The following is a 20248-nucleotide window of genomic DNA, read 5'->3' as shown; positions in this document are numbered from 1 at the left end:
TGCCCCGATCGATGCTGCGTCGTCGCTGCCCATACACACGAAACTCATCAAAATGGCTGTGATATGATTTGATAATGCAACATTTCACAACCGTTTGATGGGTTACGTAAGTATGGGATGACGAGTTTCTCTTCTCTGAATGTATGAACCGAACACTTGTTGGGCACATGGGGCTCTGGGGCTGGGGCTGGGGCTGGGCCGTATCCGCACTTAGGCAGGATACAAATAGATATATTTTTGTGACGCGAAACTGCAATCGATGCTCATTGCAATGCCCATCAAAGCTGGCTGTGATACGCTTCAAATGCAAATATATCTTTCTTCAGCCATTTTTGATGACACTGAAAGTAAGGATACCAAGTGCCGACACGCACACACACACACACACGCACACGCGCCTGAATGTTGGCATCATTTCACCGAGCGGAGCGGAGCCGGACTTCAATGCAATTCACGTAACTGTGGCGGCGGCGGCGGCAATCTGCGGCTACGTAAAGGCGATTTTGGGCGTAATAACGCCATTTACATACGGCATAACGCACTACGTAAAGTAAATAACGTAACACATAAGCGGCTTTCCTTTGTATATGTGTATGCTATGCATGCATGCGGAGTGGCTGTGGGTGTGTGTGTGGGTTGTATCCTGCTGTAGTTTTTCCTATTTCCGGCCTTTCAAATTATTCGTCTTATTCGTCGGGGGAGGTTGCCCGGGGGGAACTGGAGCCTGAATTCGAGTGAACTACAGGATTAAATTAGTCTGTGTCTGTGTGTGTGTGTGTGTGTAGCGTGTGTATGTATGCGCGCGTGTCCGAATGCGCGGCTCGCGCAGGACTCCTGGCGTTATCCTTCTCCGCTCCGGCTTGCTTCTCGCGATATTTCTTACGTTTCAGTTTTATTTTTTCTGTATCCTTCTTTGTGTTCTGTAGGTTAAGTAGCCGAAATATGTACGTTGCATGTTGCACATGCTGCCCGCGATGTGTGTACGCATGCATGCTCTCCCATGTGTGTGTGTGTGTGTGCGTAAGTGAGTGCAACGCCAGCGTTGACTGCGACTGCGACCACCGCCCTCTGCTGCCGGCCGCTATAATGTCTGCCATCCAGTCTAACTGCTGTATTGCCTGTTGTCTGTACGTCTCTACGATGTCTGGTGTACCGTACGTTTGCCGGAGTGCGTCCATATGATGTGTGTGTGTGTGTGTGTGCGTGTACGGCACGGAGTGTTCACCCTTAACATGCCCTTCCCAGGACCAGACGACGGCAACAACCACCACTCCACTCACTCTCTCTCTCTCTCTCAGTCCGTTCCCCATGCGGAGAGTATGACGGGGGAAGAACGAAGAATTTTTCAAAATTCAATTTGGGCAGAGTGAGGAAAGGAGCCGCGGGGCATGTTCATTATCCAAAATATTTGGTAACATTTCTACTATGAGGAGTATTCACTGTTATTCCATTCGATAGTACTTGATTTGCTGCGCATTTATGTATCTGTATCCCTATGTACAGCAAGGGTGTTTCCCCAGTCGGGCTGATTGATTTGTGGCCAGAGTCGGGTTTGTTGTTGCCGCGTCTGCTGCAGTTTTTGCAGTCGTCCAAATAGTACAATACTCCTCGTACACATACAGACAAATATAAATATGTATGTACATACATATGTATGTAAGCAGGCGAACGACCGACCATCCCTTATTTTCCTTCTTCCTGGCACTCTTTCTCTACACGCCATCTGCTATGTGTGTCCTTATGCCATGCCTGTGTGTGCGTGTGTATTACTACAATCGCAGACGGACTTTTGGGCTTGCCGTTGCCGTTGCCGATGCCAGCCACCCTTCTACCAAACAGCAACCTCATCATCATCATCATCGTACGGTACGGTACGGGTCCTTCCTGGCTCTCTCTCTCTTTTATCGTCCTCGTCCTGCTGCTAGTCGGCATTTGTCGTGTGTATACCGAAATTCGTAAAATTCATTTATGGCTAGGGCTGATTGTTGTTGCTGCTGCCTCTGCCACGGCTGACGCTGCTGCTGCCTCTGTCGCTGCCTCTGCCTCTGCTTTTGCTTTGTTCCTGTTTCAGGGCGACGGCCGCCGACGCCGTCTTCACCTTCACTGCCGCAGACTTTTTTTTTTTGGGGTGTTCCGCCCAATTTCAAGATAGATTTAATGCGCTTTTAATTGAGGGAATCATTGAACTCTACTCTCTTTCGAATACAGGCTCCTTCCTACCACCATCCCATGGGGTGCTCCTATGGACAATGTGGCAGCGTGTCCTGCCATGGCCAAAACGTTCCTCCTGTATCCGATTTCCTGGGCATCTCTTCTGTATCCTGTGGACACGCATATTGTGCCATATACAAACTTTTCACATCCGCTCCATGTATGCTGGATCCACCGGACAGCACGCCAGGGCCGGGCCAGCCTTTTGCGCAGTTTCGAAGGGCCGCAAAACAATGGAGAAAGGAAAGTCGTGGAAAAAAAACGCTCTATCGCAGAAATTTTCACCATTTCACTCGAGTTTTTCACAGCTTAAGCCAATTCCTACGCCATTTTCGTGCACACTTCTTGGAACGCTGCGACCTTTTCGATTTTTGGCATAATTATTTATTTATTTATTGTGCATTTTACCGTTCGATTAGCAATAATTTATTAACCGGTTTTTCTCGTGACGTTTTCGCCTTTTTACAACCACACAGAGAACGGAACGACGGGACCAACCATCGTGGAAATATTCAAAAGGATGGTTTGGTTGTTTTCCACCCTCTCTCTCTCGCTTCGCACTCTCTCCTCGGCGTAAAATGCACTTGGGAGCGCAAGGTATAACATTATTGGTAAGCGGCGCGGCCTCATTTTGCAGGATATAATTACATCAATGCTTATTTCGGATATTTATGTACCACCAAGAGCATACACAAATATAAATATGCAAGGATAATTTACTAGGAGCTGAATTGATGGTAACTAAAAGTAAAGGCAGAGATATATGCACCCAATCATTTATTCTACCTTGCGGCCAACTGCCGCGCCAGGACCTTTCCCTCTTTTTCGGTGCTCTCTCGGCCCTGCCTTCGTCCTTCGTGTGTAGTTTTCAATTACAACTGCCCGAATGGGTGCGCGCGCGAAAAAAGGGCAAAAAAAGGCGCGCCCCCGCCCTCCGACCGACGAAATACACAAAATGTATTCCGTTTTTGTTTCTTCCATTTTCACTTTCGACAGAACTGCGCTGACGCATTGAGAGAGTGCCAGGGAGCCTCTCACTCATACCAGCAGAGGCACACCACACACACACACACACATCAGTGTTCGCAGAGAGCGCGTATGGGAACTGTACAATGCCGAAGGAGATCAATGCACGGACAGGATTCGTTCAACCTCTAGAAAGTCACAATGTAACGGAAGGAACTTCCTCATTTCTCTCTCGCTCTCACTCTCTTTCTCCCCGAGACTTCGGTTAGCTCTCTTCTCTTATCTTCTGATCGGTATTAATTCTTTTAATCGAAGTCGCTTTTAATATTTGATACTTATGAGAGTAACAGTACACAAGAGTATCTTGCTTAAACACTAAAAAAAAAAACACAATAATTTATTACAAAAATGTGTGTTCGTATGGTTAGGTATTTTTTAAAGTATGTATTTATTTGTTTTGATGCAGGTGGAGTAAAATTAATTAAATATCCACGTGGCTAAATGCTTACCATATCATGACCCTAATCGGACAAAACCCAGCCAAAATCATCACAAATCAAATTGAATGTGTCGGGTTTCTTTATTCATTCATTCATTCTTTTACAATAAAAAAATGTTCAACAGCAAAAAATATTACACAAATTTTTAAAATGTAAATAAATTGAATAAATATTGTACGAATTACGCTGTGCACGGTGCACGGTCGAGTTGGTTCTGATTCTGATTCTGTGAGGTGGCAGGCAGAAGGGGCAGCGCGATTATTTCCCTAATCGATGGATGCGTTGGATGTGCCTGCCAAATGGGACATATACATATGTATGGGGACGTCGTGCATTTGTTCGAGCAAAGGTAAGGGAAGGTTCCGTTTCAGCCACATTTGGGGCACATGTAAAACAATTAACAAGATGCGGGAACCGTTTCCAGGTGAAGGTTACTCGCTGGTAACTCTGAATCAAGTCTGGGCTGTACTTCAAAAAGGTCTTGGCAAGTTAAAACTAAAAACGAGATACACATATTGTTCCTTTTTCTTTAGTTGATGTTTTTTTTCCTTTGTAGATGGCATCGCATGTTCAAATGGTGAATTGGGTCTGAACACTGCCGATGGATGTCATTCTTTTATAGTATATAAATTATGGTGCAGATTAGATGCAGTTATGCGAATGTGTGTGTGTGTTTGTGTGTGTGTGTGTGTGTGTGTGTGGGGTATGGGTATGCATGCGTGTGATTGGTGTTGAGATACATTCATAGTACGATATACATATATATGTAAATATGTATAAATAATGTAAGAACTGAAGCTGAAAATCGAAAGGCATATACAACAACATACACTGCCTCTCTACACATATCGTAAGAGTAATCATCGATATTAATATATGTTTAACATGAGCTTAACACGTATTGCAACAGGGCCAGAGTTTCCAAAAGTGCTAACAATAAATTTGTAATTTCATCAGCGTTTCTTTTTGGGAGCTACTACGATACGATACGATATACGATACGATATACGATGATGATTCCGTGAGTCTTAGCTGCTAAGGGGATTTGAAAATGGTGTGCTGGGGCTGTTGGTTGAGGGGAGGAGGGGAAGTGCTAGGCCTACCAAAAAACTAACCAATGTATTGTATTGTATTTATGTATGTGGGATGTGGGTCGAGGGGCGTGGGGTGTCATTATAATTACATTAACGATATTAAATGGTATAATAAATAACTATAATTAGCATACAATACATAGATCCCTCTCTATATATCGATATATGTATTTGTATGGATGTGTGGATGTGTGGTCTCCCTCTATGTTTAATGTTTAATCAAATGCATACTCCATCTTCCCTCCTGGGAAGATCCCTCCTACTATATATCCCCAGCTGATGCCTGGGGCTGTGTAAAAGCCTAACTATATTCCGCCGCTGCTGCTGCTGCTGCTGCTGCTGCTGCTGCTGATTAGCGACTGTCATTCAGCATTTTTGATCTCTGAGCTGAGATTGCGGCAGGCTTCACGCTCTCGCTCCCGTTCACGTTCCCTTTCCCGCTCGCGCTGCTCCTCCTCCAGTTTGAGGACCTTGCTCTTCAGACCACATAAAATCTCAGCGGTGGCTATGTTCTTGATGGTGCTCAGGTCCAGATGCTGGCTATGATTGTTGTTGTTGTTGTCATCGTTGTCGTGCTCCCCATGGCTGTTGCTGTTGCTGTTCTTCTTGTGATGTTCCGCTTCCTGCTCCTCCGCATGTTGCTGCTGCTGCTGTTGCTGCTGCTCCAGTTCCAGGCTACGATTGATCGCACTGAGCAGCTTGTGCTTGCCCAGAGCCAAAGCTATGCCATTGTTGTTGCTGCCGGTGTCGCCACAAAGCTTGCCACCGCTTCCGCCTCCCCGCCGCCGCTGCTGCTGTTGTTGTTGTTCGAATCCGTTTCCATGTTCATAGCGCGGCTGTTGTTGTTGTCGTCGTACTTGCGCTCATAGCCGGAGAGCTCCTCGTCATGGCCATTGTTCTGGGTGGCCTCGCCCGATAGGTCGTGCTCCACTTCGCGTTTTATCAGCTGTATGTCCGGCGTGGGCGTGTGTGTGGGCGTTGGTATGGGTGTTGCTGTTGCTGTGGGTGTGGGCGTTGAGCGTGTTGTGGGGGTTTGTGGGCGGGCCCGGCTGCCATTTGCATTCGGGATTTGTACGAGATTCAAGGCTTCTTCATCATCATCATCATCATTATTATTGTGGCAGTTGTTGCTGCCACTGCCACTGCTGGTGTTGTTGTTGTTGTTGTTGCTGTTGTTGTTGCTGCCACTGTTGGTCAAATGATGACTCTCCACGAGGCGTATCTTGAAACTATTGTTGTGCGTGGCTGGCGGCGGTGTCTGTGGCACGATTGTCGTAATGGGCTCCATAATGTTGCTGCTGTCCTGCTGGCTGTGGGCGTGGGCGTGGGCGTGGCTGTGATTATTGTTGAGCGCATCGTCATGCTGCTCGGCACTCGGATACCGCTCCCGCTCCATCTCCTTCAGTCGCTTCTCCCCACCCAGCTCCGTGCTGTAGTGCATCAGAATCTTGCGCTTGGCCAGATACTTGTGCTGCTTGCGGGCCGAGTCCAGCATCTTCTTGCTGTTCGCCTGCAGGATGGCAAAGGAGTTGCCCTCGGATTCCGTCAGATTGATGCTGCCCCCGTTGCTGCTGTTGCCGCTGCCGCCTCCCAGGCTGTTGAAGTTGCTGCTGCCGCTGTTGTTGTTGTTGTTGCGATTGAGATTCTTGATGAAGGTCTCCGCCAGCGTTGCCTTCGATTTGATGTGCTCCCGGAAGCCGGCATAGCTGGCTGCACCACCTCCCCCACCGCCGCCGCTGGACAGTGGTGTGGGGCAGCGGTTGGGGCCATTGAGGGACGGTGACGGCGACGACGACGACGACTGATGCTGCGGCTGTCCGCCATAGCCAGCAGCATGGCCGCTGGTTATATTGACGCTGTGTGTGCCCCGCTCATACCGGCACTCGGTGCCGTCGCTCTCATGCGGCGAACTAATGTCACTGGCATCGCTGTCCAGGTTCTTCTGCAAGTGAAAGTTTCATTTGCATTTACATTTAGATACAAGATACAGATAATGATGGTCCCAGACCCCCGGATAACCAAACCCCATACCTACCTCTGTGTGCAGACCCTTGATCTTCATGGCCTCGGCCACCTTGAGGAACACCGGCAGATCCTCGTATTTAACGTTCACCTGGCCGCTGTACATAAAGTCGAGCAGTCCAGCCATATGACTGGCCTCCACGTCGGCCATCAGCAGAATGGGATGACTCGATGGATTCTCCAGGAAGATTTGCTGGAAGTACGGACTGCAAACGGACAGAACCTGCAACGACAAGAGAACAGAAATAAAGGGGGAGAAAGGGGGAGAAAGAAAGAGAGAGAAGGGAAGGGCATGTGTGAGTGCGGGAGTTCTTGGGAGTGCGCCGCCTGTTTACCAGTTTGTGGGCCTTGAATATCTTGCCGCCGGCTGCAATGGTCACATCCACCATTTTCTCGTCCTTCTGCAGGGAGTGGAAGCCGCGGCACATGTTGCCATGGAAGTTGTTCCACGACAGCAGATACTGGTCGATGGTGTTGGGATCTGTGTACGGCTGCTGCTGTTGCTGCTGCTTGTGCGTCTGCTGGTGCTGGTGCTGCTGCTGGTGCTGCTGGTGGAGCTGCTGCTGTGCAGCCTGATGCTGTGTGGCCGTAATGTGAATCTGCTGCGCCGTGGTGGGCGGCGAGCTGGGACGCGGCGTGGACGTTTGATGGGGATGAGCGAGCTGATGGTGATGCTGCTGCTGCTGCTGCTGCTGTTGCTGCTGTTGCTGATGCTGTTGCTGCTGCTGCTGCAGCTGATGCTGCAGATGTTGCTGTTGCAGCAAGTGCTGCTGCTGCTGTTGCAGGGCATGCTGCAGACCTGGTGGCGTCGACGAGGACGACATGCGGTGTGGATGCGGCGACAAGGCCGGCTGGTGGCTCATGAATCGCTGCTGCTGTGCCTGCTGCTGGGCCTGATGGTGCTGCTGCTGTGCCTGCTGCTGCTGCTGTTGCTGCTGCTGCTGACGTGCATGCTGCTTGATCTTGACCATGTTCTCCTGCTGCTCCTGTTCGCGCTGGCGCATCAGCTCCTGCTTGATCTTGTACTGCTGCATGGACAGATCGTCGACGCTCTTGGACAGCTTCACCATCTCGCTGTTGCTGTTGAACTTGCTGTTCGGCAGCATCGGCTTCAGCTCGTATTTGTAGTCGCCGGCGGCTCCGCTGGCAGCTGCCGCCAGTTTCCGTTCGGCAGCCTGGGCGGCACGCTCCTTCTGCCGCCTGATCAGCTCATCGATGTCCATGTAGGCACCGCTGGTGGCCGCGGCAATGGCCGAGGCGATGATTGGATCATCCTCGAAGACGCTGTCGTCGAGTGTCTCCTTCAGGGTCTTGGTGGACGAGAAGAGACGCAGCGAGGGATCGTTCACCTGGTCGCTGAAGTAGACATCCATCAGGGTGAAGAAGGGCCACTCGCGCCGCTTGGGCTCCTCCGACATTTTGATTGCCTTGTACTCCTGCAGCAGATTGTTCCATTTCTTGATGATCTTCGACAGAGGCAGCGGCACATTGAGCTCCCGTTCGACCACGCTAAAGATCAGACCAGCCAAAGAGAAACAGAAATGGGGAGTTATGCAATCAGATACGGATCTGAGGGGATCTGTCTGTCTGTCTACTTACGCCCAGGCATATTTGGAGGCATTGCGCTTGCCCGTAAATAGGGGCGACAGTTCCGCCCGTAATCTGATCAAAGATTTGACTTTTTCTGCTTCCCCTGCAAGTGAAAAGAAAATGAAAACAGATCAGAAATTGGTTTTCCATTATTGAACAAGAATGTAGGCTGTAGGATAAAATGGGCCTAATGGGCCAGGCAGGGACTGGGTGCAATGATCTGAGCGGCTGCTGCAACTTTCCACCTGCTGCCAAATGCAATTCAAGTTTAGGCCGCCGCTTAAGACCTCTGGCCATATAGCAGCGGCAACAAATTATAGAAAACTGCGCCAAGGTTTCAATGAACCCGAGAGGAGAGTCCAAAGTCGGCACTGGCACTGGCACTGCCACTGGCAGTGGCAGCCATCGGAATCGGGTGGATAATAATCACACAGCAATCATCTGACAGCGGATCGATGGACGTTCGGCCTGTTTGGCCATTCGCGACTAACCGTACCCGTACCCGTACCCGTACCTGTAACCGTATGCCTGATGCCTGATGCCTGATGGCTAATTGCTTGCTATAACGTATCTAGCAACTTTTACCCAAAGACCAAAAATCGAAACTGAAACTGAAAATGTAGCCAAAAGTTAAGCCTAAAACCAGCAGCAACAGCAGCAGCAGGCTCTTGGCTCTCTCATCCATCTTCAGTTGCAGATGAGCATGGCACTGGCACTGGCACTGGCACTGGCTCGAGTGGGCGGGGGGACTCTGCCTGGTTACATGGCTTATAATTATATATATAGTATGTATGTACGTATGTATGTATTGTAGCAGCAGCAACAACAATGTCCATAATGACTGAAAACTATTCAACGTTGAAGAATTCATTAGCAGATTTCACTTTCGCTCATGACGACTACGACGACGACGACGACGACGTTCGCTTATTTCTCTCCCTCCGCCTCTCTCTCTTTGCCAGCCCGTCTTTCTTTATTTATTTACCGTAATTTCTACTCGTTCACTTTTTTTTCCACTCGTCTTTGGCTGCTCGGGCTTTCTTGGCTTTCGTTGCTTTCGGGCTCTTGGCTCTTTGGTATTTCTTGTTCACGTTTCTTGACTTTGGCTGCGGTTGATTTCTGGTTTTTGTGTGCCTGGCTGCACTGCGTCTTCGTCCAAGAAGTCGCACAAGCAGCGCCTTGCCTGCTACCTTGCCTGGGCCTTCGATTTGCAGATGTGGAGAGAAAATTGTCTAAAGTCGAAGCCGGATCTACGATCCCCAAGCAACACCGAAAGGCGGCACTGCTTTGATTTGATTTCATTTGATTTGATTTTCCCTGCTGCCCACCGACAAAACTATCAACATTTTTGGTCATTTCAGATTCTATAGACAGAGCTAAAGAATGCTGGCCAGAGATGCCAGCGGTTGGGTACTTTCTAATTTTTTTTGGAGAGATATGCCCTGCCCCTGGCCCTGCCCCTGTACCTGGGTCATCGCGGAGGGGGATCAGACTTGATGATTCGTCACCAGCCTGTGGGTCTGTCTGGTTTATGTCAAGGCAAGGGCCTTAGATTTAGATTGGCATCAATCTTGCGGCTGGTTGAGCAATTCCCAAGCCCCCATTCGATTCGTTTAACAGTCTTATAACCTAGCCCAACCCCAAAAAGAGCGATGCGATCGTTAACAAACAAACGAGAAACAAAACAAAAAATTCAGCAAGAAAACGAAAAAAAAAAAAGCATAACAAGCCAAAACCAAAAAAAAAAATATTCGCAGGCAAAGCCAAAAGCAGGCAAACAACGCTTTGGCTTGCCAAACAACCTCAACCTTCTGCGTTTGCGTTTGCGCATGATCGTGACATGCTCAGGTTCCAAGATCCACGTTCCCCGTTTACCCCTTTTCGCAGCTATCCCCGCCACATAGAGCAGCCATAAGTGGAAGCGTGGTGTGGGCCAGGGGGAACGTGGCAGCGCTCACGAAAAGTTTCACTTTCTTTGCAACAAGTTTTGTGCGTCTGCGCAGCGTTCGTACACCCATACACATGCTCATGCTTCATGCTCACAGGCTCACATGTGTGCGTGAGTGAGTGAACGAGTCGAGTCGAGTCGAGTCGTAGAGTGGTTGGGCTGCCTTCTCTTCTCGCTTCTTTCGGTTTCTACTTTCCGTTTGCGCCCTTTTATGTAACCCAAATCCTCGACAGCAGCAGCACCAGCAGCAGCACCAGCAGCAGCAGCTCTTGCTATGCGATGCTGTATGGTAGCCCCAACGCTTTGCTTTGCTTTGCTTTGCTTTGCTTTGCTTCTTTTGCAGACAACAACCCAATGGGTCTGTCTTGTCTCTTGGCTCTAGAGCAGCAGAAGAAACAACGTTTACCGTTAGTTTCTCTTTTGGCCTATATTTGGACGAAGCCACACAGTCACCGTCACCGTCACCAGTGCCGTCACTGCCGCAGTCGACGTAGCAGTCAACGTTGAATGCTTCTTGAGGCGCTGTTGTTGTTGTTCTTGTTGTCTGCTTGCATGCTGATGAGATTCTTTATCTGTCTCTCTCTCTCTCTCTCTCTTCCTCTCTCTTTCCATCTCCATTTCTATGTTACAGTGTCTGTTGTGTGTGCTCTGTGTCCACTTCCGTTTTGGAGGAGCAGAGCAGAGCAGAGCACTTTCGTGGCTCGAGAACCGGTTCGGTTCTACTTTAAAGCGACGGAACTGCATGCCCCCAACGCACACACCACACACACACACACACACACACACACACACATGGACACACCTGGATATGCTACGCTTTTTTTTGGGTATCTTCATGATTGCATCGCCCACATATTTATTCGTAGAAGAAAGGTTGCTGCGCAGAGGCTTCTACACTTTTTCTTGGGATCTTCAAACATAATTCTGCAACTCTTTTTTTTTTGTGTTATGTTGGAGGAGAGGACTATGACTACTTAGAATGTCTGATGGCTTATTGCTGCTGCTGCTGCTTGGGTTGGTTGGTTGTTTATTTTGTTATTGGCTGTGGATAGTTGGTAAGCTTCTTTGGGGCCCGGTTTCCATTGTGCTGGCACTCTGTTGCGGTTTGTTTCGTTTCGCTTGCTTTCTTTTTGCCACGCTTATTTGGCTTCTTGCACTTTTCTTTTTCTTTCACTCAGGCACAGACACAGGCTGAGGCACAGTCTGAGGCACGGACTGAGACTGGGCCCGTAGAAACGACAAAACTGTGAAGGCGATACGATAGAAAAGTTTTCTTCTCTTCTTGCTTAATTCTTTGTTTGTTTGATTAAACGTGGAATGGAATTGTTAACCGTGACTTTTCGGTTTTTTTTTCTTCTTTTCTTTTCTTCTTTTTCTTTTGGTCTTTTGCATCTCTCTTCTTTGCGTGAGAATTTCTAATTGGGTCAGGATTTGTGTGGGTTTCTTCTTGGTTCTTCTTGGCTCTTTCTCTCTCTCTCTGTGTACAGCTGCCTGCATGCCGCCACACAGCGTTGCAGGCTGGAAATTAATGAAGCATTTGACGTGCCCTACTCTCGATCAGCGGGTACTGAAAGTGATTGTGGGGTGGGGGGAGCACAAGAAGCTGTGTAGAATGTAACTGGGGCTTGCTTTAATGGAATTGTATTCGACTTTAGATTGGGATTGAGATATGGGCTAATCGTGCGACATTGATGGATGGCAGACAGTTCTCGTTCACGTTCTGTTCTCCATTTACCTTTGAAAATTCACCCTGAACTACATCTGAATCTGCCCGAAATGAATCCCATCCAAAAACGAATGCAAGAAATCCTCTGGGTATGTGTATGAGGTATGTTGGGAGGGGGGATGGGGGTATGCCCCAACCTGAGCTTTAATATGGTAACCAGATCTTCACGCCGAATCCAAAGAAATTGCAGCCGAGCATGAGGCGAGCGGCTTTCCCAGCTCAGTTTTCTTTTACTGCTGCTGCTGCTGCATTTCCTTTCGGTTCGGTGTTTTCTCCAGCAACAGCAGCAGCAGCAGCAGCATTGAAAATGCGCATACGCCCCATATGCCAGCACCAGCCACAGCCACAGCTACAGCTCGCAGTTCCCAGCTCTCAGCTGCACTTACCATGCAAGTCATCGACCAGGCACAGGCACAGGCAGGCAAGCCAACGGCAACGCCAACCAGCCGGAGTACCATTTAATTCTTGGCTTTTACTTTCTCCCAAATGATGCACAAATGAGTCTGGAGTCGAAGCAAAGCAAAGCGAAACGGCAAAAGAAAATAAATACTCGTATCGCACCGCACCCGTCTTGTTTGTTATGATTTTTTCCAAAGAAAACAATCTAGAAGAAAGTCAGAGCGGAGCCGAGAGCAGAGCCAAAAACCCCACAAAAGACAAAAGTCAAAAGTTGCTAATAGGCTTGGAAAATCGGTGGAAAAACGCTGCCAACGCTGAAAAATAGATGATATAAAACCGAACGAAAACTGTGCAGCGATGGAGCATTGGAGCGGAGTAACTTGTTGTTGGGGAATTTTTCTTTTAGCCAGGCGGACTTTTCTCTTTGTGTTGGCTGCTGCTTTTCCATTGCTGTTGCTGCTGTTGCTGCTGTTGCTGTTGCAGTTGAATGTACGCTAACCGACTGTGGAAATTCCGTACCGTACCACATATAATCATGACCAGCAACGTCATGATCATCATAACGAGCATCATCATGGCTGGCAATCATCGTCATTATCATGGACATCATGGACATCGTCAGAAGTAATTTAGGAGAAATATTTCTTTTTTTTTTTTGTGTGCATTTTGCTGCTGCCAGCTTTCTGCTTGCTGCTTTTCCGCTGCTTATGGCTTTGGGAAAATTTTTCGTTGAACTTTTCATGCATGCAGGCGTCGCGAGTCGAGTCTTTTGGGGGGGTAGGGTAGCAGTACCCCCTCCTGCCCACCAAAAATTATGTGCCCGCTGTTATTGTGATAATCTCATTGTTTGCGAGAAGGTTTTTTGAACTTTTGCGCACAGATTTTCCTTTCTTTCCCCCTCCACGCTCCACTCTCCACTCTCTTGTTTGTCATGCACTTGGTGCTGCATGCTGCATATTTTCTACAAAGTCTCTGACTTTTTCGAAAGTGCAATACTGAGGCGAGGCGGCAGAGCGAACATTTACATTTACCCATTCAACAATAAACAACAACAATTTGTCTGTTTGCATTTTCTAATTTCTGCTATGATTTTAACGCCTTGCTAATGAGCGGAATACTCGTACTCGTACTCGTACTAGAGAGGATTTACTCGTCTGAGCATGTGGCATAGGAAAATTCACTTTTGGTTTCAGCAATTTTGATAGCAACCCACCCAAGCAACCCATTGAATATTCTTATCGCGGCTGGGGCATACGATTATCATTGGCACGGAGCAAGCTAGCTGCTAACTGTATACTCGTATATATATATATATAGTAGTATACCCGATTCAAGAGCTCGGCTTACCGTTCGGGTTCGGGTCGGGTTCGGCTGCGCGTTTGTCTCACAACATGAAAACTTTCACTTTGCGCCGCCGCGTCAGAAGCAAAAGCAAAAGCAAAAGCCACAGCAACAACAATAAGAAACCCAAAGCTCTAATGTTAATGTAAATAGCGGTAAGAGCCGCCAAGCCGTACACCCATACACACACACACAAACACATACGTACGCATAGCATTACGTGCTTTAGATACATCAGAGCAGATAGATACTCCTCGCGCAGAGTTGAAACAAAAGAAAAAGAAAAGAAACCCCCCCAGATATGCATTCAAATGCCAAATCATTTAAAAACTATTGTTGGTCCAACTTCAAGATATCTTGTTCATAATATAATGCAAGAGAAATACAATAATAATAAAAATCAAATTAAAAATTGCGCCATCTTACATAAAAAAACAAAAAAAAAAAACTTAACCTTCCCCACACGAAAGCAAAAATACCGAGAAAAAAAAATGAAATAAAATAAAATGGTTTTTTTCCTGTGGTTTTTTTTTCTTGTTTCTTGATCATTTTGCGCCCTCGCCTACCATAATTATGCACTCGAAATAAGATGACTTGGTACTTAATCATAAATACTCGTATGTGTAGCGCAGTGTAGCTTGGAAATTAGTTTGGTAACTTTCTATTGAGGGACAAGCAAGCGAACCCCCCACAACTATTACTATTACTCATCTGCAGCTGTAGCTGTAGCTGTCCCGATCGAATCTCTCAGCATCTCTTCAATTTCTGGGTCACTTCTTTTTGCCTATTATTCAATTCGAACACGATAAAAAAACGACCACAAAAGGTGGCGTGGCTGCCTGGTGGCGTTAAGGAGGAGGCACTCTTCCGCTGTAGGAGGCCCCCCAATTGAAGCAAAAACCTAAAGTGAAAGTTCTAATAAAGCAGCAGGGAACGAGCCGCCGAGTGCCAGCGAACTCCGAACAATCAAAATATGCAACAGAGCGCAGAGGTGTTAAAGGTGGGAAAGGGGAAGGAAAGGCAATGGTAAGCTGGAGCAGGGGCAGAGCCACTGTTGTGGTAGTCCGCCATGGAGTGTGGAGTGTGTGCAAAAGAAAGGCAAAAACGCAGAAATGGAAAGAGCAAAAGAAACCGAAGATGAATGGAGGATGTTAAAATAAAATTAAGCATTTCTGTTCGTCGTTCGCTCTGTTCGTGAAAGATACAAATGGCTCATTTATATTTATCTTTCTTTGCTTCTTTTTGCTCTCTTAGCGAACAATAATGTCTGCGATTCTTTCTGTATCTTTGTACATTTCCTTTGGGTAATTCCGAATTAATTGCAAAGCTTCAACCCAGTGAAATGTAACCATTGCGCATTGCGCATTGGCCATCGATCAACCCAGAGTCTTTTTGTGTGTGTGCTTTAAATTTCTTTTGCTCTTTGAGCCATTTAAGTTTGTTGCCAAGCGCTGGAAAGCATAACCCTCCGCCCCTACACCCTGCTGAGTGCTGATTGCATAAAACATAATTTTGCGTGGCTGCTTCTGCCACATTTAATTGTGGCAGCAACGCTTCTGGCCGCTCGCACGTTTGAGCGGGGCAATTAAACGTCAGCACTAACCCAAAAAAACAAAAAAAAAGAAACGCAAACATTATAAAAGAATTAATAATAAGCAATTGCATAATGCGATACGAATGGAGGAGGAGTAGGAGGGAAGGGTTGGACTAGCAAGCTAAGTAGTTCCCTGCAGTAAGAAAACTCACGCAGGTGGCAAGACTGATATAATCGCATAGATTTCAGCCACAGATGCTACAAGTGGCTAATGACATTGGCAGCAGCAGATCTCTGGCCAGAGATGCTTTGCGGTAACTTTCCTACAAATTTCGAGACGAATGACAAGACAGACAGACTGACGGAGGGGGGGTGGAGGGGCAACCTTATGCCGATATTGCATAATGGCATACGAAAATAGAAAACCGAAAACAGAAAACAGAAAACAGAAACAAGAAACATCGACAACAATCGAAAAGAGATATAAGAAACAAAACTAAAGAAATTGATGTATGTCTGTCAGTAATATCATTTGTAGCGGTTTATCAGCCAACGGTATTAATGGGGCAACCTCCACTCCATTCCACCGCCACGCCACTCCACACTCCACTCCACAATCTACCTACCCTACCCCCTCCCTACACCCAACCCCTGCGATACTTGGCCAACGCCAACATTTAAACTATTTTCTTGTTATGTGCGCATTTTTGGCAACGAAATTTGGCCAACAGAAAACCCGATGAGTCATTCTAGGTAATTGTGCGGCTATTTTTCGATAAGCAATAAGTAAAATCGAAAACGAAATTGAGCAGAAACAGAGAGACACCAAACCTAGGGAAACAACATTGCGTATACGCAACATGGGCCAGCATCGACCAGCACTATTTTGCTTTGGCTTCGAGATAGATCCACACGCGTCGCGTCGCGTCTCAACAGGAACTGTTGCAATCCAAAGCGCCTTTCGGTGTTTCTGCTGTCTGCTTGCTTGCTGGCTGGGACATTGAACTCGAAACAGCAAAAGTTTGTAAACAAAACTCGATTATGCAAGAGGGCCTTAATTATAATGGAAATGGAAATGCCAACTTGCAGTTGGCTGTTACTTTGACTCTGACTCTGAGTCTGACTCTGCTGCCTGCTGCCTGTTGCCTCTGTTGTTTATTCGAAAACAAAAATTGAAGGCTAAGTCGAAGTGTTGAGAATTGGTAAGGGATACGAAGATACTGCCACTCATTTCTGCTTAGCCATCAAATCAAAATCCCATTTGCATGGCCATGAAAACAGCCCTGAAAACTGGGTCAACTCTTGACAGGACACCCCCAGAGGGATGAGAGAGAGAGAGAGAGAGCAAAGAGAAGTGCAAATATATTGGCCAACAAACCGACTTTTAATAGCCAAGAAGAGAAATTAATGAACGGCGCACAAAGGAAACATAAATTCTGCAGCTGGAAAGGGACTCACTCACAGAAGCAGCAGAAGCAGCAGAGAGGAAGAGACAGCAGGCAGAAGGCAGCAAGCAGCAAGCAGACGGCAGCGTCGGCTTTGGCGAGAAAGAAAGAAAGAAAAAAAAAAAACGAAGCAACGAAGCAACAACTTTCACCTATTAATATTCGTGTCGTACAAACGGCAGAAGCCAGAGCCACAGAGCCAAAGTCAGGCAGAGAAAGAGACAGGGAGAGCAGGCAGAGAAAGAGACAGGGAGAGCAGGCAGAGACAGGGACAGACAACAGACAGCGTGTAGAAGCAGCAGAAGAAACGACTGGCTGCTAGTCACTGGCGATGCTCGACAAAAGCCACATCGCATCGCATCGCATCGCCGCCGCCGCTTGGTTGGGTGAGACGCTGAGACTCCAACTCCAAACTGGCTGCAACTCCAACTTCGATTGCGACTGCCACTGGATGAGCTTGAGCAGCCCCTTCCTCTGGCATAAAACTTTCTATAAAAAAGTTGTTTTTGCTTTTTGTTTTTGTTTTGTAAATTTCTTTCTTGCTCTGCAGGTTGCCTGGCTGAGCGGCACAGCGGCTCCGCAGCATGGATTGTTTGTTTGTTGCTTTCGCTGTGCATTCTGCGCAGCAGCCTCCAGGGGGGCAAAGGGCAGGGGCATCTAATCAAGCAGCCCCTAACCCTAACCCTAGGTGTGGGCGATATAAGTTTCAGTTAGAGCTTAAAGCAAGTTTTTTTTTTGGTTATCTTTTGGTTAGTAGACAGTAAAAGTCGAGAAGATGTTAGAAGTTAGAAATGGTTAAGTGCAGCATTAAGTATACGCCAGCCTGGTAGCCACCCCACCCCCCGAAATCTGTTCTGTGTGCAACTTACAACAATATCTGGTCGAGTACTGGCAATTAGCATTGACTGTTGGTGCCATTATCTCGTTGGCAGCCATATCCAATTTCAATTGCCACAGATTCTCGCTGATAGTTAGTCCAAAAATGCCAATGGGTATCCTTGCTGGCTGCTGGCTGCTCTGCTTGCTGGCTGCTCGCTGGCCTTGTGGTGTTAATCCAAATATTTCGATAGTTTAATTGTTTTCTCTTGAGGCTTATTTGGTTGTGTGCCTGGTTGTCATTGTACGATGTGGTGTGCGGTGTGTGGGCAATATATATTTTTATTTATTTATAATTCAAGTGGCACTCACGCACACGGAGCGCCCCGATAATGTGTACGAAAAATCACTTTCACTTTTCCGTTTTGATATGCGGAGAACACAAGAGACGACGGATGGTTGGTTGGATCAGATCAGGTGGTTAGGTCAATAAAAAACTGTGACTGACGGTGGGGTGCGGGGGCTGGTAGAAAGCCTAAATTCCATCCGCAAAGTCAAGAGAAGTCAACATTTTGATTGCATTTAAATGGGCTGCATGATGCCGATGCAGATGCACCTTTTTTTGCACTGAGACTGAGGGAGCACACACTTTTTTCTTTATATATGTATGTATAAATATATATATTTATTCGTTTTGGGTCCGCTGTTTGTTGGATTGAGATGATGTTCACTGCGCAGGCGCGACGCTACTGAGGCGGACTTTCTACGAGTGCTGTGAGTAGAGTAGAGTGGAGTGGACTGGAGTAGTGTAAGTTCTTCCACGCAGAGAGATGTTATGTTGCTTGGATGTTGCTTGCTTGGTTGCTTGCTGGCTGGCTTGCTGGCTTGCTTGCTGGCAGCCTGTCGTCGTTGGAGATTCTTGCGCGCCGAACGTATTGAACGTAACGTCTGCCTCGAACCACTGTCGACGTCTGTGCGGCAGCGCACAGTGAAACCAGCGCTTATCCTCAAAGATCGCCTAAGAAATTTCATGCCCATTCCATTTCGTTTCTCATTGGCAGAGACAGCAGCAAGCAGCAAGCAACAGCGACGCTTTCGCTTACCACACACACACACACACACACACACACACAGAACACACTGGTATGCGTTCTGTTCGCTGTTAAGCTTCGACGGTCTGTGCTTTTACCATTTCTTTCTCTCTCCATCTTTACACACACACACACACACACAGCCAGAGCTTCGGCTCGGGCGCCTCCGTTCAAGTTTGGTTCTTCGTTGAAGTCTTTTGTTTTGGTTTGTAGTTTGCTTGCTTGCCATGTGCTTCGCTTCGCTTCGAGTAAGAGTTTTCGCCTTGGGAGCCAGCACACACATGCATACACACTCATGTGTGTGTGTGTGTGTGTGCTGCCTAATTATTTACAGTTTCAGTTCCAAGACGTTCCCCCAAAACTTTTATAACTTTAACTTTCATCGCTGCCTTCTAAGCTTTCGGCTGCTTCTTTCTCTTCTTTCCATACCTTTCCTTTCCTTTCCTTTCGTTTCATTTCATTTCGTTTCGTTTCCCATCCGTTTCTTGTGCTTGTGCAAATTACAACTTTCGTCTATTTTTGTCAAGATTTTTTTTTATAATTATATAATTTAAACCATTTTTTTTTTTGCTGGCCACAGAGTTTTGGATTTTGGCCTTTGTTTCGCTTGTAACTTGTGCGAGCCGCGAGCCCAGCCCAGACACAATTTTATTTCGCTTGTTCGCTTGCCTTTCCAACCATTGTGCCGCTTCAGTTTTTACTTTTCTTTGTGGCTAATTACGCACAAGGAGAGTGAAACTCCATTAGATTCTTAATTATACTTTAATTGCCCCGGAGCGGAGCAATATAATATGGAGATGGAGCTGGAACTGGAGTTGGAGTTGGAGCCAGTCAGCAAAGCAGAAATTATCTTTCAGTATCTTTGAGTGCAGTTTGCAGTCTGCAGTGTCTGGAGTTGCATTTGGAAATCTTTCACTGCTGCATTTAGTATCTTTGTTGGCTGTTGCTGCCTGTTGCTGCTGCTGCTGCATGCTCAGTGAGCGTTGCAAGCTCTGACTTCAGCCAGGCTCCATTTTAAGTATCTTGCTCGATGTTTTTGGGCGCTCTCTGTGCACTTACAGTTGTTTCTTTTGTCTTAACTCTTGCTGCCTGCCTCTACGCCTCTTGTTGCTGCTGCTGCTGCTACTGCCCTCTTCTGCTGCGGATGCTTGCAGTTGTAGTTGTAGAAAAACTTTCTAATGTAGAAGATGTCTGCTACACACCGCGTACCGCGTTTTCCCTGCCTGCTACAACGCCATTGTGCTGCGATTGAATTGCCTGCTCACACAGTAGTTTGAATCTCTGGTAGGCCTCTGTTTATTCTGCTTTTCTGCTTTTTCTTTTACTTCTTTTTTTTCGTTGAGACTTTTCTCACAGCTTGAGAAATTGTCGAAGAATTGTTGAATGTTGTAAAGCTGTAAAAGCGCTACCAATGCGATTCCAATTCTATGGGCTCCATCGATTGATGGTAATTCTGCTGCTGGGTGAAAGTTTTATGCTAAACCTCAAGGGACTGACTGGACTGACTGGACTGTTACATATGGAGCGATGTAAATCACTTCATTACGTGCTACTTAGAATGATGC

General features: G+C 47.0%; 1 protein-coding gene and 1 long non-coding RNA gene across 2 annotated transcripts; one reads left to right on the top strand and one right to left on the bottom strand.

Moving 5' to 3' along the window:
- The first annotated feature begins 3277 nt into the window (after positions 1–3277).
- Positions 3278–4490, top strand: LOC111067651. Its single transcript, XR_002607134.2, has 3 exons — positions 3278–4026; positions 4102–4155; positions 4234–4490. It is a non-coding gene; the product is annotated as an uncharacterized LOC111067651 (long non-coding RNA).
- Positions 4491–5133: 643 nt separating this feature from the next.
- LOC111067670 (broad-complex core protein isoforms 1/2/3/4/5) lies at positions 5134–8458 on the bottom strand. Its single transcript, XM_041593542.1, has 5 exons — positions 8393–8458; positions 7129–8302; positions 6807–7016; positions 5557–6713; positions 5134–5515 (listed from the first exon to the last, which is right to left on the bottom strand). The coding sequence occupies exons 2-5, from the start codon at positions 8209–8211 to the stop codon at positions 5134–5136; spliced, it is 2832 nt and encodes a 943-aa protein (XP_041449476.1). The 5' UTR covers positions 8212–8302; positions 8393–8458.
- Positions 8459–20248: the final 11790 nt, after the last annotated feature.

Source organism: Drosophila obscura, unplaced genomic scaffold (genome assembly GCF_018151105.1).
Source record: "Drosophila obscura isolate BZ-5 IFL unplaced genomic scaffold, ASM1815110v1 contig_192, whole genome shotgun sequence".
In the NCBI taxonomy this organism is placed as follows: Eukaryota; Metazoa; Arthropoda; class Insecta; order Diptera; family Drosophilidae; genus Drosophila; species Drosophila obscura.
The sequence above is the reverse complement of the archived record's forward strand: the minus strand, read 5'-3'. Positions and strand labels throughout refer to the sequence as shown.

What these genes read in the sequence shown, in the direction of transcription:
- LOC111067670 (XM_041593542.1), bottom strand. Translation starts at nt 8,211, where the DNA reads ATGTCGGAGGAGCCCAAGCGGCGCGAGTGGCCCTTCTTCACCCTGATG. An exon ending in TATTCAAGGCCCACAAACTG is followed by an intron (nt 7,017 to 7,128) that starts GTAAACAGGCGG and finishes TTGTCGTTGCAG; the next exon opens with GTTCTGTCCGTTTGCAGTCC. An exon ending in AACAACAACAGCAGCAGCGG is followed by an intron (nt 5,516 to 5,556) that starts CGGCGGGGAGGC and finishes TTGTGGCGACAC; the next exon opens with CGGCAGCAACAACAATGGCA.